Genomic DNA, 15,218 nt, shown 5'->3' on the forward strand with positions numbered 1-15,218 from the left:
CCTCCGCCTCCCAGGTTCAAGCAATTCTTCTGCCTCAGCCTCCTGAGTAGTTGGGATTATAGGCATGTGCTACCATGCCCAGATAATTTTTGTATTTTTAGTAGAGAGAGTTTCACCATGTTGGCCAGGCTGGTCTGGAACTCCCAACCTCAGGTGATCTGCCTGCCTCGGCCTCCCAAAGTGCTGGGATTATAAGCATTAGCCACCGCGCCTGGCCTGAAATATTTTAAATGTGAAGGATACTTGCCAGTGGCAGATCCCGAACCATCTTTATGCCATTTGCTTCCCTATTTTAATAAAATGTTCAGTATAGTGATTTAGTACAACACTTCGAACTGCACTTTGAATATACTGAATGTGTATTCAGTATATGCTGTGAAATTTAATTGAGCGTCTGCATTTTGGAGAATAGAAACTCTTAGGAACAGTGTCCTCCCATTTTGTCCTTCCTGTGACCCTTCATATATAGTTATTTTAATAATAAACCTAGGCTGGTGTGGGATCACTTGTTTCAGAGTTGCCGGCCTTCTGATGCTTCTGCTACCAGATCTCGACCTCTGACCTCTGGACCGTCTTCCCAGTCACACCAAGAGAAAACCACAGACTCTGGGATCACTGAAGGCATGTCTCCCTGTTCTGACTCCTTCCATTCATCAAGTATAACTGTACCACAGGGATCTCATGCTGAGAGTAGATATATGGAAATACCCCAGATCCTTTTGGTGATAATGAAGTTAAATCAGGAAGTAGTTGAGATCGTAAGAATATCCAGCATACTTTTATCTCCAAGGAAAAAGCAACATTTGGTTAAACCCAAAGAAAAGCCTTTTTTTAACCCATATTATATAATTCTTGGTAAGTGATAGCTTATAAAGCCCTTTTAAAAAAATTTGTCCTTAGCCCTACTTTTTCTCAAATACCTACAGGCATATGGCAGCTGGTACCTCCATCACTGTTTAAAGGCTCACATATCAGTCAGGGAAACGAGGCTGAGGAAAGAGAGGAGCCTTGGGACCACACTGAAAAAACTGAAGAGGAGCCGGTCATTGGCAGCTCAGGAAGTTGGGACCAGTCAAGCCAGCCAGTGTTTGAGAATGTGAACGTTAAATCTTTTGATAAATGCACTGGCCATTTGGCTGAGCACACACAGTGTGGGAAGCCACAGGAAAGTACTGGGACGGGTTGTGCTTTTCTCAAAGCTGCCCAGGGTAGGGGGGACACATCTAGGCACTGTCTGCCTACCCTAGCAGATGCCAAAGGCCTCCAGGACATTGGGGGCACTGTGCACTACTTCTGGGGTATTCCATTCTGCCCTGATGGAGTAGACCCTAACCAGTATACCAAGGCCATTCTCTGCCAGTTGGAGGTTTATCAAAAGAGCCTGAAAATGGCTCAGAGGCAGCTCTTGAAAAAAAAAGGTTTTGGGGAACCAGTGTTACCTAGACCTCCTTCTCTGATCCAGAATGAATGTGGCCAAGGAGAGCAGGCTAGTGAAAAAAATGAAGGCATCTCAGAAGATATGGGAGATGAAGACAAAGAGGAGAGGCAGGAGTCTAGGGCATCTGACTGGCACTCAAAAACCAAGGATTTCCAGGAAAGCCCAATTAAAAGCTTGAAAGAGAAACTTTTGTTGGAGGAAGAACCAACTACCAGTCATGGTCAGGTAAGGGTCAGTGATGCTGTAATTAAGGATGATTTATTCACAGATTAAAACCAGGATTATTTTAGCTGTTATTTTTGTGGTCTCCCCCACCTTGATTATTAAAGTAATACATGTTCACTATAGAAAATTAGGAAAGTACAGGAGAATATAAAGAAGAAAAAAACTACCTGTAAGCCCAGCACCAAGAAGTAATCATCACTATTTCTTTTTTTTTTTTCTTGAGATGGAGTCTCACTCAGCCACCCAGGCTGGAGTGCAGTGGCGTGATCTCGGCTCACTACAACCACCGTCTCCTGGGTTCAAGCGATTCTTCTGTCTCAGCCTCCCAGGTAGCTGGGATTATAGGCACCCACCATCGTGCCCGGCTAATTTTTTGTATTTTTTAGTAGAGACGGGGTTTCACCGTGTTGGCCAGGCTGGTCTTGAACTCTTGACCTCAGGTAATCTGCCCACGTTGGCCTCCCAAAGCGCTAGGATTACAGATGTGAGCCACTCTGGCCAATCATCATCATTTCTATGCATACAAAAATACATTAAAAATTTTTTGGAACAAAATGACTACTCTTTAGTGTAAGTTTTGTTCCTTCCCCTACTTCATAGTTTATCTCAGATCATTTCTTATGTATTAAGTATACCTGAGAACAGTAAATATATGATATATTCCACCACAGGTATACCATAATTTATTTTTGTTTACTTTTTTTTTTTTTTTTTTGAGACAAGGTCTCGCTCTGTCACCCAGGCTAGTGCGCAGTGATGCCATCTTGGTTCCCTGTAGCCTCCACCTCTGGGCTCAAGCGATACCCCCACCTCAGCCCCCCGCAATAGCTGGGACCACTGGTGCACACTACCGTGCTTAGCCAATTTTTATATTTTTTGTAGAGATGGGGTTTCACCTTGTTGCTCAGGCTGGTCTTGAACTCCTGAACTCAAGCCATTCACCTGCCTTGGTCTTCCAAAGTGCCGGCATTATAGGCATGAGCCAACACACCTGGCCTAAAATCTTTTATTATTTCTAAAATTAAATTTTTGAATAGGTAATATTCACACAGCTCAAAATTCAAAAATATATAAGTAAAAAGTCTAACTTCTCTCCCTATCACCCAGCCAACCAGTTCCCCTCTCTGGACTCAATTTGTGTTACTGGTTCTAGTGTATCTTTCCAAGGTACTTTGATCTGATTCAAGCAGTGTACATATTCTTTTCCCTACGTTCTTTTGCACAAATGATTTACACATTATTCTCTACTTTTTTCATTTAATATCCTAATGAGATTATTACATAACAATGTATAGAATTTCTTAATTTTTTTTTTTGGATGTGAAAAATACCATGTGTGGATTAGCCAGTTTATTTTATCTAGTACCATATGTTGGGCATTTAGGTTGTTTCCAATATTTTACTATTATAAATAGTTAAAATGTCCAGAGGACATTTCATCCAAATGGAATATATTTGTATTATATGATAATTTTGTGTAGCTGTAATTGATGGACCAAAAGATACATGTATTTATTATTTTGTTAGCTGTTGCCGCATTGCCCTCCGTAGAGGTCATATACATTTACATTCCCACTGGCAGTGTATGAATACTAGTTTCTGCAGACCCACAGTACTGCAGTATTGTCAGACTTCTTCATCTTTGCCAATCTGAGAGATGAAAAATGGCGTCTCAGTGTAGTCTTAATTTGCATATCTCTTACTATTTGTGAGGCTGAACTTTTTTCTCACGTCTAAGACTCATTTGTATTTCCTTTTCTGTCTGTTAGATCTTATGATCATTTTTAGATAATCTATTTTTTTAGTGGTTTGTGGATACCTTTTATATAATAGAGAAAGTAGTCCTTTGTGATAAAAGTATGGATAGTTTCCCAGTTATTTTTTCCCACTACATAATGGTGTATATTTCTTATTTTGCTTGTAGTGGTTTTGTATAATTTATTGAAACCATCTTCATTTTGGTAATTTAGTTTGCTTTTTCTGACGTAGCTAGATTATATTGTATATGAAAGCTTATATCTTATTTTTTCCCTCTGAACATTATAAAAGCAATAATATAATTATAAACTATATATAGATTATAATTTTAAAGAGTATTCTGTTTCATGACTACACTGTTTTTTCTTGCTATTTCTGTTACCAGGCTTTGATTTTTGGTTTTGTTTTACTGTTACTTTATTCATTTTATACTGTCAGTCTTATGTTATGATAAAGGTTCAAGAAATGTTAACTTTGAGGAGCTTCATAGCATAGAGAACATGAATTTTGACTTTTGTGTTTTAATAATTGTGTGTTTTTTTGACCAAGTCGCTTAACCTCTTTGAATCTCAGTTTTACATCTATAAAATTGGAGTAACAATTCCTGTCTTTCTATAGTTACTTTAGTGATTAAAGTGAATTTGTGTAAAATGTCTACTATAATACTTAGGAGTTTATAGGCACTGAACAACTGGTAGTTTTCTCTAAGGGATCAAAGGTTATCCATTGGGGGCATGCCTCTAGGAATCATTATTTCCTAGTAACCATCTTCGTTCACATTCTGGAAAGATTGTTATCTGGGAAGAGAAGGCATTTTCATTAAAAAAAATTTTTTTTTCTGAAGGTTTATCAGCAAAGAGGCATTTTTAAGAAACAGTTCTTTTAGTGACTGGCTTCTTTTCCAAAGGAAAGTTAGATAATGTTTATGATAAATATTCTGTTTGTTTCCAATTCAGAGATGCTGCTGCTTAAAGTAATAAATTAACTCCAAAGAGCGACACTTAATGATTTATTGTAATTCAAGTTGTTAGCTTGAAAGATCCCAGGGGCCAGAGCTCTAGATCATAGACTTGTGTCAAGTTTGAAAGCAGTGCCTTTGCAGTAGCCTGGAAGTAGTCAAAGTCTAGTGGCTGGTCTTAATTAGATTGAAGTTCTTTGACTCTTAACTTCAGGAGCAGGCTGCCAAATACTATCAGTTGATACTATTTGCTACAGTAAACTAAATTAAGTTAGCTTAATTAAAAAGAGGACTTGGCTGGGCATAATGGCTAATGCCTATAATCCCAGCACTTTGGGAGACCGAGGCAGGAAATTCGTTTGAGCCTGGGAGTTTGAGACCAACCTAGGCAATATAGTGAGACCTCATCTCTACTAAAATGAATAAATAAATAAAGTAAAAAGAGGACTTTTTCATAAGGAAACCAGGTGTCTCACATTTTAAAATAGGACTATAATGGCCAGGTGCAGTGGCTCATGTCTGTAATCCCAGCACTTTGGGAGCCGAGGTGGGCAAATCACCTGAGGTTGGGAGTTCAAGATCAGTCTGACCAACACGGAGAAACCCTGCATGCCTGTAATCCCACCTACTTGGGAGGCTGAGGCAGGAGAATCACTTGAACCCAGGAGGCAGAGGTTGCAGTGAGCTCAGATCGTGCCATTGCACTTTAGCCTGGGCAACAAGAGGGAAATTTTGTCTCAAAAAATAAAATAAAATAAAATCAGACTATAACCAGGCCCAAAGAAGGTACTTGGCATCTGTAATTTTTCTGTATCTTATGGTTATATTGTGTCTGCTTAATTTATCTCTCTGCAGACTTGCATTCTTTGCTTTTGTTTTTCAGGTGTAGGTTGAAGACACTGATCTAATAGCTCTCAAACTTATTACAGGTTACAGGAGACTTACTCTCTCCCAATTCCAATTTTAAATTTTCAGGAAAGGATTTATGGCGCATTTGATACCAGTAGCCCAGTCAACTGTGGCCTGAAGGAGGTTACTTGTCAGATTGGCTGTGAGCCCACTGCTAATGGGATGGGAGGGGTGAGGGACAGTCCTCAGTAAAAGGAGACAAGGCAGACAGCCTAGTAAGTATCCAGCATAGGCATTAACTTTAATTTTAGAAATCACTTGGAGATGTTAAAAAATGCTGAAAAGTTTAGAGTCAAGTTAAAAGCTTATACCATCCAGTGATGTATTCCTTCATCTTTTTATCTTTTTTTTGTATGGTTCAGATCATATATTTTTTGTATCTTTAACGTTATGTAAACATTTTCTCATGATGTTAAAATTATCTATATATTTCACTTTATTTAGAGATGGAGTTTTGTTCTTTTTGTTCTGACTGGAGTGCAATGGCATGATCTCAGCTCAACACAACTTCCGCTTCCTGCGTTCAAGCTCTTCTCTTGCCTCAGCCTCCTAAGTAGGCTATTTTTTTTTATATTTTTAGTAGAGACAAGGTTTCTCTATGTTGGTCAGGCTGCTCTCAAACTCCTGACCTCAGGTGATCCACCCGCCTTGGCCTCCCAAAGTGCTGGGATTACAGGTGTGAGCCACTGTGCCCAGCCATATTTCACTTTTCATGGCTGTATTATATTCTAGCTTATGAATTTACCATAATATTTTAAATGTTTTTCTATTGCTGGATATTTCAGTTGTGATATCTTTCTACATGAAAGTTTTCTTTATTCCTGATCAGTGCACTTAAGCGTAAGAGCCATAAAAATGATGGGTTAAAGAGTTATGAACATAGAGACTTGGTATTTATTGCCAAATTGCTTGTCAAGAAAGGCTGTTAAAATTTGTATTCTCTCCATTTGGCACTATGAGAATATCTAGTTCACTGCAGCCTTGCCAACAAAGAATTGTACCTTTAAAACACAAACTTACTAATTTTATAGGCAAATATTGAAAGCCTTATGATTGTAATTTTACCTCTTGATCTTTTGCTTTCAGGAAATATAGGTAAGAAAGAATTTGTTAAACATTCTCTATGGAACACAGCTTTGCTGGAGCTGCCTGTATTTAAGACCTCTTGGTTGATAGAGATAGCAAGAGAGTCTCAGAAATAGGGACTCAGAAAAACTTGCACTTTGGGGCACATGACTTAGTTTATATTAAGGTTATTAAAGCTTTAGAATCAGATGATAACTGGTTTTTGTCATCACTGATACAAGATAAAGTTGCTAATGAAGGCCTACAGATCACCTTGAAAGCATCATTTCAAGGAGTTGGAAGTGGTAGTATGTTGAAATGGTATAAAAGCAGTATGTGATATACTGCTTTTCAGAATCTGATTCTTAATTCTTCAGTCTGGATATTGGATTTTTTTTCTCAGAAATGACCAGATTGTGTGGGGTTGTGAGAACTGACTTGGATTTGCCAAACTTCAAGCTGATGTATGTATACAGAATGACAGTTTATTAATTTATTATGGAATAGAGACATTTTCAATAACCAGAATATTCAGATCTGCTATCTTCTGTTTTCTAGAATGAAGTTATCTGGAGGGTTGAAATAATAATCAAAAAATGGAAATTTTAAGGGATGGTTCAACTCGTCTATGGAAAAACCTAATAAACTACCACAGTCACACAATAGAGGACATTTCTGTGATGACTAGATGATGTGTCTATTCATTTTTACTTTTTTTTTTTTTTAAAGATGGAGTTTCATTCTGTCACCCAGTTTGGAGTACAGGTGACACGATCTTGGCTCACTGCATCCTCCGCCTCCTGGGTTCAAGCGATTCTCCTGCCTCAGCCTCCCAAGTAGCTGGGAATCACAGGCACACACCACCGTGCCCGGCTAATTTTTGTATTGTTTGTAGAGACAGGGTTTCACTATGTTGGCCAGGTTGGTCTCCTGGCCTAAAGTCATCTGCCCACCTTGGCCTCCCAAATTTCTGGGATTACAGACATGGCCACTGTGCCCGGCCCCATTTTCACTTTTAAATATTTAAAATACCCTTTGATAATGGATCTTCAAATTTTTTTAAAGATTCATTGTAAACCATTCCTTCCTTATTAACATATTATTTCTTCAGGAAGAAGAATATTTTGATTAGGCTATAGCTTCCTTAAATTTTTATTTCTGCCATGTTTTTCTGTTCACCTTGATTAGATTTGGTACTCTAAATTTTATTTGCTGATTTTGCTATCCTATGTTCATACTCTGGAAGAACCTCACTTTATGTTCAGATTACTGCCTTTGAGATGTAAATTTAGAAATGAAAATAATGTATTGAAATGAAGACATTCTTGGGATTCTACACTGAAATGATTAGGAAGAGGATCATTTGAGTAAACAATATAATAGTAATTTTTAGTGCATGGATTTTAGAGTCAGGCAAGTCTCGGTTCTATGATTTTGACCAACTGTATGACTTGAGGCAAATTATTTAACCTCTTGAAGTTTCACTTATTTTAAAAATAATTTAGTGGGTTTTGTTTCTTAAGTTTCTTGTGAGAATTAAAGGAGATAATGAATGTAAAGTGATTAGCACAGGCCTGGCATTGAATAGAAGCACAATAATTTTTTTAAACAATTACACTGAGAAGGTTTGAGATATGCTTTAGCCTAAGGCAGAGATGGAGGTGCCTTATAATTAACTTACTAGTGCCTTGATTGCATCTTAAGACCAAGGCTAGTTTATTATAAGATAAAATTCTGTTAAATGGACACTAGGTGTCAGCATTCTCTCTCTCTCTCTCTCTCTCTCTCACTTACTCACTCTCATTCTCTCTCTCTCTCTATCCTCTCCTCTCTCTCTCCTTCTCTTTTGAGATTTCAATAAAAACCTTGTCACCCCTGAGTTCAAAGGAAGAGACAGATTAAGTATTTATTGCTGTTGTACTTTAGTCCTCTGGTAGTTTTGTTAAGTCTTATTTTTCATAATGACTACATTCTCTATTATTGCACAACTTTCCTTTTGACTGAAAACTCAGCTATTCCTGATTTTTAAGTGTATTTCATCATTTAACTGAACGGTAGCGAGATTCCTAGAGAGATGCCTAACTTGTTTAGGTTATTTGTATCCCATTAGGAAACCTTGAAAACTTCAGCTAGTAGCTTTACATCTAGTGGAAGAAGCCTCACAGCCCAGGCATTTCCTCAGAAGTCTGCCTAAGGTAGCAGTAGCTACCTTTTCATAGCTGCTTTTTCTGTGATCTTCTGTACATGTATGTTTAATGAGTTGGTATTTGTACCAACTCTACCATTAATCAATGAAAATAATCTTTCCTTACATAGTCCTTATTCATTTTCTGAAAAGATAATCCTGTAGCCAGATATAAAAACCACAGTGGCAGATTTGTAGCTAAGAGAATCTTTATGACCTTCCCTTTGGATGTCCTACGTCATGGCCTGGTTTTTCTCAGATCATATATTGCAGTGTTCATCTCAACTCGGTGTTTCCTTTGAAAATTGGCATTTTCTCTATATTTTCCTTTCCCTCTACACAAACTTTATGATTGTTTTTCTGAAATCAAAATTCATTTAATTTACCAATTAATGTTGATATAGGTCTTGCATTTTATGAAGTGCATTGCATACATTATCTTGTTTGATTTTCATAATAACACTCTGTGAGGCAATTGTTAATACCCATTTTAAAATGAGGAAAGAGATTCAGATTCCATTTACCCAATCACAAAGTTGGTAGGTGATTTAGTTCTGCTTTAAATGCCAGTCTTCTGACTTTACAGGGTGTGCTTGTTTTACTGAAACTTACTGGCTTATGGAAAATACTTTCTTCTCATTGCTAATTGTTGAGAGATAACGTGGAACGATTAAATTTTTTTTTTAAAGGAAGAGAAGGCAGTTCACCTGTACCTGTATATTTAAGATATTACGTATTTCTTTGCAGTCCTCCCAAGGGATTGTTGAAGAAAATTCTGAAGAGGGAAACTCTGTACCTGCTTCACAAAGGTGAGAGATTATATGTTGCTATGAATTCTCCTCTGATGGTGCTAGTATAAGGGAGATGAACCACGTGAGGGAGACTGTACATGAACAGCTTGCCAGAGAACTTTAAGCTCTTTTGTAAGTGAAGACTAGGAGAAATTTTATTATTACCTGTAAGCTCTGAGATGTGCATCTCATAGAAGCCCAGAATATTAGAGCTGGAAGAGATCCTAGAGGTCATCTTGTCCAGGCCAGCTATCTTGGCATAAATCTCATTTACATTATTCCTGAAAAGTGGTCACACCCTACTGTTCTCTTAACTAATTACCCCGGTTTTCTATGCCAATTTGAAGGCTCTAGACTGATTTCTTATAGTCCTTCTATTCTTACCCCTTTTCCCAAACTCTGCTTATGCTTATTTTGTCTGTATATCTAAACCTTATACATCTTTTAAATTTACTCTTGAGACTTACATCCTCTTTAAAGTCTTCGTATTATTCAGGCTACACAGGACCTGTGTCACTCTCACTGTCTGTCCTGTGCTACTTTTAATCTGTTTGTGCCGCCTCTGTCCTGTAAAGGGTTGTTTTTGCATTGCCTCCTCCACTGTTGTTGCCGATTGATTGATGGGCTTACCTTCTAAGTCTTCTTTCTTTAATAATAGATAGCAGTTGATTGGTTATAAACTGCACTACTAGCTGGATCATGCTTCCAGTTACTTTCACTTGCCCTTTTTATCTGGTAGTTGAATTTTGAGAACTTCTCAAGAACTTTATTTTGAACTGCATGACTGTGTTCTCCCATATGGGAGTTGAACCCCAATTGCCATTTGCTGTAGTCAAGGTGATAATCTTTCTTAGGCTTCTGGTTACTTCTGATAGTGCTTGGTATTCTTTCCTGGGCTTAAGAATATGGCTTTGGTTTGATTTTCCTGCTGTTAAGACAGTTTTGGAAGTGGTTTTAACAGAGAAGGCTTCTACTCCCTGTAGGCCTCTGCTTTATTGTGGTGAGCATTGTGCAGAGCAGATGTAGGTTTCAATAAATGATTATACACTTTGTCACCAGGAGAGAGTTGGAATCGCAGGCAATGTGGTTTGACTTCAAATTGATTAGCCCATTTTATAAATGTCAGAAAGTTGTTTTGTGATGGACCCTTTGAATAGAGCACTAATGTTACATGCAGAGTAAAACTATGTCTGGCTTGGGTTTATAACAAATGGTATGGTATGTTTTATTTAGAGAGAGAAATCACTTGTGGTTTTCTTTCAGGATTTAGTTATTTATCATGAGTTCAGTTGTAGCTATTCTCTCTTCTCTGTGGTTCTTGGTTGATGTGAGGATTTCTGTTTTTAAGCATCCTCTTGCATACTTGATCAAACTAATCGTAAAGCTCTGTGAAGCATGAGGGGGCTAGCTCAAATGCTCAGATCTTCAGCTATGTGTTCCTATGTCAGGAAGAGATTGTACTCGATGAGCAGGCAGGGAAAACCAGAAGGTTGGATGAGGGAAGCTATTCATAATTAAGTTTTTCTTAGAAGAGAGATTCAATTTATGTGGGCAGATTTTTGCTGCAGGGCAGTTTGGAATTGTATTTTATTTTTGTTGCTTGGAAAGCTATGTCTTGAGATAAAGAGGGAATTTAACTGCAAAATGAGGAGAAAGTTAGTTTGTTGTCAGAAAAATCTCTGTCTTCTCTTGTGAGTTTACACATCTCCAGCCTTCAGAAGGCTGAGATGGAGGCTATCACCTTTGACATCCTTAAATTGGAGTGGAGTTTTTGCCTTCTGTGATATTCACAGACAGTTCTTACCCTTTGACCTTCCTTTGTGAGAACTCCAAAAGGGAATTTGTTTTCATTCAATGATTTCACTGGAACTGAAATTGTAAGCGTGTTTATTTTCCATTATTTCTGGCCTAGAGTTTTCAGTACTGATTCCTTGCTTTCCTGTTGTGCTTTTGTGGTATTAGGCAGCAAGTATCAGATTACCTGTGGCTTTGTGAGTGACTCACCATTGCTTTTGGCCCTGTGTTGTGATTTATTTTATTGGGAATTCATTGGGATTTGGTTCTCTTTCAGTGTTGCTGCTTTGACCAATAAGAGAAGCTCAGTCCTTCTGCCAGAGAGTTCTGCAGAAGAAATCATTGTTTGTCCTGGTAAGTACCCCACTGTGATTTTACTGAATTTCTGATACCTGTCTACCTTTTCATGCTTACTAATTTTCCACTGACTCTTCAAACCCGCTCTCTGGAGGTTTATATGTAATCGATACGTTTGTACGTATCTCCACACATGTATACATATACACATATATGTGTTTTTAATGGACATTGGCTTTTATTCTCAACCTTTTCTCTCCTTAGGGGTAATTTAGTTTTGAAATTAACATTAACTTTTTTGTCTCCTTGATTGTTTACCAGCCTCATCAGAGATGGCAGCAAAGCATCAGGAATAGCACTTACTTAACTGTACATTCAGAGCCTTTTATTATTTAATTTGTTTAAATTACTTTAGAGACAGGGTCTCGCTTTGTCACCCAGCCTGGTGTGTGTTACTGTGATCATAGCTCACTGCAGCCTTGAACTTCTGGGCTTAAGTGATTCTCCCCACTTGGCCTCCCAAAGTGCTGGGATTATAGATGTGAGCCATTGTGCCTGGACTTCAGAGCCTTTTAGTAGTTAGTTTTTATATTGCCATTTGTTGGGGTCTTATTGCATAGGAGGTCCAGAGTTTGAGTTTTGTGCTTGTTCTGTCATTTTTTTTTTTTTTTGAGAGAGTTTCACTCTTGTTGCCCAGGCTGGAGTGCAAAGGCACAATCTTGGCTCACTGTAAACTCCGCTTCCTGGGTTCAAGTGATTCTCCTGCCTCAGCCTCCCAAGTAGCTGGGATTACAGGTGCCCGCCATCATGCCCAGCTAATTTTTTGTATTTTTTTTTTTTTTTTGAGATGGAGTTTCGCTCTTGTTACCCAGGCTGGAGTGCAATGGCACGATCTCAGCTCACCGCAACCTCCGCCTCCTGGGTTCACGCAATTCTCCTGCCTCAGCCTCCTGAGTAGCTGCGATTACAGGCACGCGCCACCATGCCCAGCTAATTTTTTGTATTAGTAGAGACGGGGTTTCACCATGTTTACCCGGATGGTCTCGATCTCTTGACCTCGTGATCCACCCGCCTTGGCCTCCCAAAGTGCTGGGATTACAGGCTTGAGCCACCGCGCCCGGCCTTAATTTTTTGTATTTTTAGTAGAGACAGGGTTTCATTATGTTGGCCAGGCTGGTCTCAAACTCCTGACCTCATGATACGCCCACCTCGGCCTCCTGAAGTGCTGGGATTACAGGTGTGATCCACCGCACCCGGCCATCACTGTTATTTTTCATCTTAGACAAGATGCTTAACCTGGTTAAGTACTTTAGTTTGCTTTTTGTTAATTATAAAAATTAAAAGATACGTACTTTATTTTAGGCAGAAGAGATGCTCATTCAGTGTTGCACATGGATAGATTTAGATATACAAAATAATTTAAAATGAACTAAGATACTTACCATCTAAGGAAACTCCTGAATCATTGTGTAATATGAAGCATTATTTTGTGATATGAACTACTACTTTGTAAGGAATTTGTTTTAGACTATATTTTCCTTTCTGACTTCTGAAAAGTATAGCCCACTGTATTTATCATTAACCTCATTCATGTGAGATTGAGGGACTTCCTGCTGATGTTTAACTTTGAACAGCAAGTATACAGATGTTACCATAAGTCACATCTGGTTTTCCCTCAAGTCTCATATAGCCTATAAGGGTTAGAGATACTCACAGTTTTCTTATTTTGGTTTCTTCAATGTTTTTCCACAGAGACTCAAACTTAGTTTGCATGTAATCTAGGAAAGTTTTATAAATATTTTTAAACATCTGGTAGTCTATCATAAAGGTCTTTATTTATTTTAAAAATTGAACTATGTTCACAGTTTTTTTGTTTTTTTTTTTTTGAGACGGAGTTTCGCTCTTGTTACCCAGGCTGGAGTGCAATGGTGTGATCTCGGCTCACCACAACCTCCGCCCCCTGGGTTCAGGCAATTCTCCTGCCTCAGCCTCCTGAGTAGCTGGGATTACAGGCATGCGCCACCGTGCCCAGCTAATTTTTTGTATTTTTAGTAGAGACGGGGTTTCACCATGTTGACCAGGATGGTCTTGATCTCTTGACCTCGTGATCCACCCGCCTCGGCCTCCCAAAGTGCTGGGATTATAGTCGTGAGCCACTGCGCCTGGCCCACAGGTTTTTTTTTTTTTTTTTTTTTGAGATGGGGGTCTTGCCCAGGCTGGAGTGAATGGCTCACTGACTGCAACCTCAAACTCCTTGGCTTAAATGATCATCCCGCCTCAGTCTCCTAAGTAGCTAGGACTGCAGGCATGTGCCAGCCCACCTAATTTTTAAAACTAAGACTTTGCTTTTTTTTTTTTAATTGCATTTTAGGTTATGGGGTACATGTGAAGAACATGCAAGATTGTTGCATAGGTACACACGTGGCAGTGTGATTTGCTGCCTTCCTCCCCTTCATCTATATCTGGCATTTCTCCCCATGCTATCTCTCCCCAACTCCCCACTCCCCGCTATCCCTCCCCTACTTCCCCCCAACAGACCCCGTTGTGTAGTGCTCCCATCCCTGTGTCCATGTGTTTTTATTGTTCAACACCCGCCTATGAGTGAGAACATGCAGTGTTTGATTTTCTGCTCTTGTGTCAGTTTGCTGAGAATGATGGTTTCCAGGTTCGTCTATGTCCCTACAAAGGACACAAACTCATCGTTTTTGATGGCTGCATAATATTTCATGGTGTATATGTGCCACATTTTCCCTGTCCAGTCTATCATCGATGGGCATTTGGATTGGTTCCAGGTCTTTGCTATTGTAAACAGTGCTGCAGTGAACATTCGTGTGCATGTGTCCTTATAGTAGAACGATTTATAATCCTTTGGATGTATACCCAGTAATGGGATTGCTGGGTCAAATGGAATTTCTATTTCTAGGTCCTTGAGGAATCACCACACTGTCTTCCACAATTTTTGAACTAATTTACACTCCCACCAACAGTGTAAAAGTGTTCCTATTTCTCCACATCCTCTCCAGCATCTGTCTCCAGATTTTTTAGTGATCGCCTTTCTGACTGGCGTGAGATGATATCTCAATGTAGTTTTGATTTGCATTTCTCTAATGACCAGTGATGATGAGCATTTTTTCATGTTTGTTGGCCTCATGTATGTCTTCTTTTGTAAAGTGTCTGTTCATATCCTTCACCCACTTTTGAATAGGCTTGTTTGTTTTTTTCTTGTAAATCTGTTTTAGTTCTTTGTAAATTCTGAATATCAGCCCTTTGTCAGATGGGTAAACTGCAAAAATTTTTTCCCATTCTGTTGGTTGCTGATTCACTCTAATGACTGGTTCTTTTGCCGTGCAGAAGCTGTGGAGTTTGATTAGGTCCCATTTGTCTATTTTGGCTTTTGTTGGCAATGCTTTTGGTGTTTTGGTCATAAAGTCCTTGCCTACACCTATGTCCTGAATGGTTTTGCCTAGATTTTCTTCTAGTGTTTTTATGGTGTTAGGTCTTATGTTTAAGTCTTTAATCCATCTGGAGTTAATTTTAGTGTAAGGTGTCAGGAAGGGGTCCAGTTTCTGCTTTCTGCACATGGCTAGCCAGTTTTCCCAGCACCATTTATTAAACAGGGAATCCTTTCCCCATTGCTTGTTTTTGTCAGGTTTGTCAAAGATCAGATGGTTGTAGATAAGTTGTGTTGCCTCCGAGGCCTCTGTTCTGTTCCATTGGTCTATATCTCTGTTTTGGTACCAGTACCATGCTGTTTTGATTACTGTAGCCTTGTAGTGTAGTTTGAAGTCTGGTAGTGTG

The 15,218-nt window shown here is 38.8% G+C and overlaps 1 protein-coding gene across 2 annotated transcripts in view; it reads left to right on the plus strand.

The window, feature by feature from the left end:
• UIMC1 (ubiquitin interaction motif containing 1) overlaps positions 1-15,218 on the plus strand; it is a 122,919-nt gene that overhangs the window by 46,722 nt on the left and 60,979 nt on the right. For both annotated transcript variants that reach the window (XM_012437948.3, XM_012437950.2), the window contains exons 5-8: positions 516-621; positions 927-1,663; positions 9,286-9,347; positions 11,401-11,477. In XM_012437948.3, the coding sequence (XP_012293371.2) occupies positions 516-621; positions 927-1,663; positions 9,286-9,347; positions 11,401-11,477 (982 nt within the window). The remainder of the gene's footprint in view (positions 1-515; positions 622-926; positions 1,664-9,285; positions 9,348-11,400; positions 11,478-15,218) is intronic.

This window comes from Aotus nancymaae, unplaced genomic scaffold (assembly GCF_030222135.1).
Source record: "Aotus nancymaae isolate 86718 unplaced genomic scaffold, 86718_ANA_hifiasm-v0.15.2.pri h1tg000015l_1, whole genome shotgun sequence".
NCBI classification, from domain to species: domain Eukaryota; kingdom Metazoa; phylum Chordata; class Mammalia; order Primates; family Aotidae; genus Aotus; species Aotus nancymaae.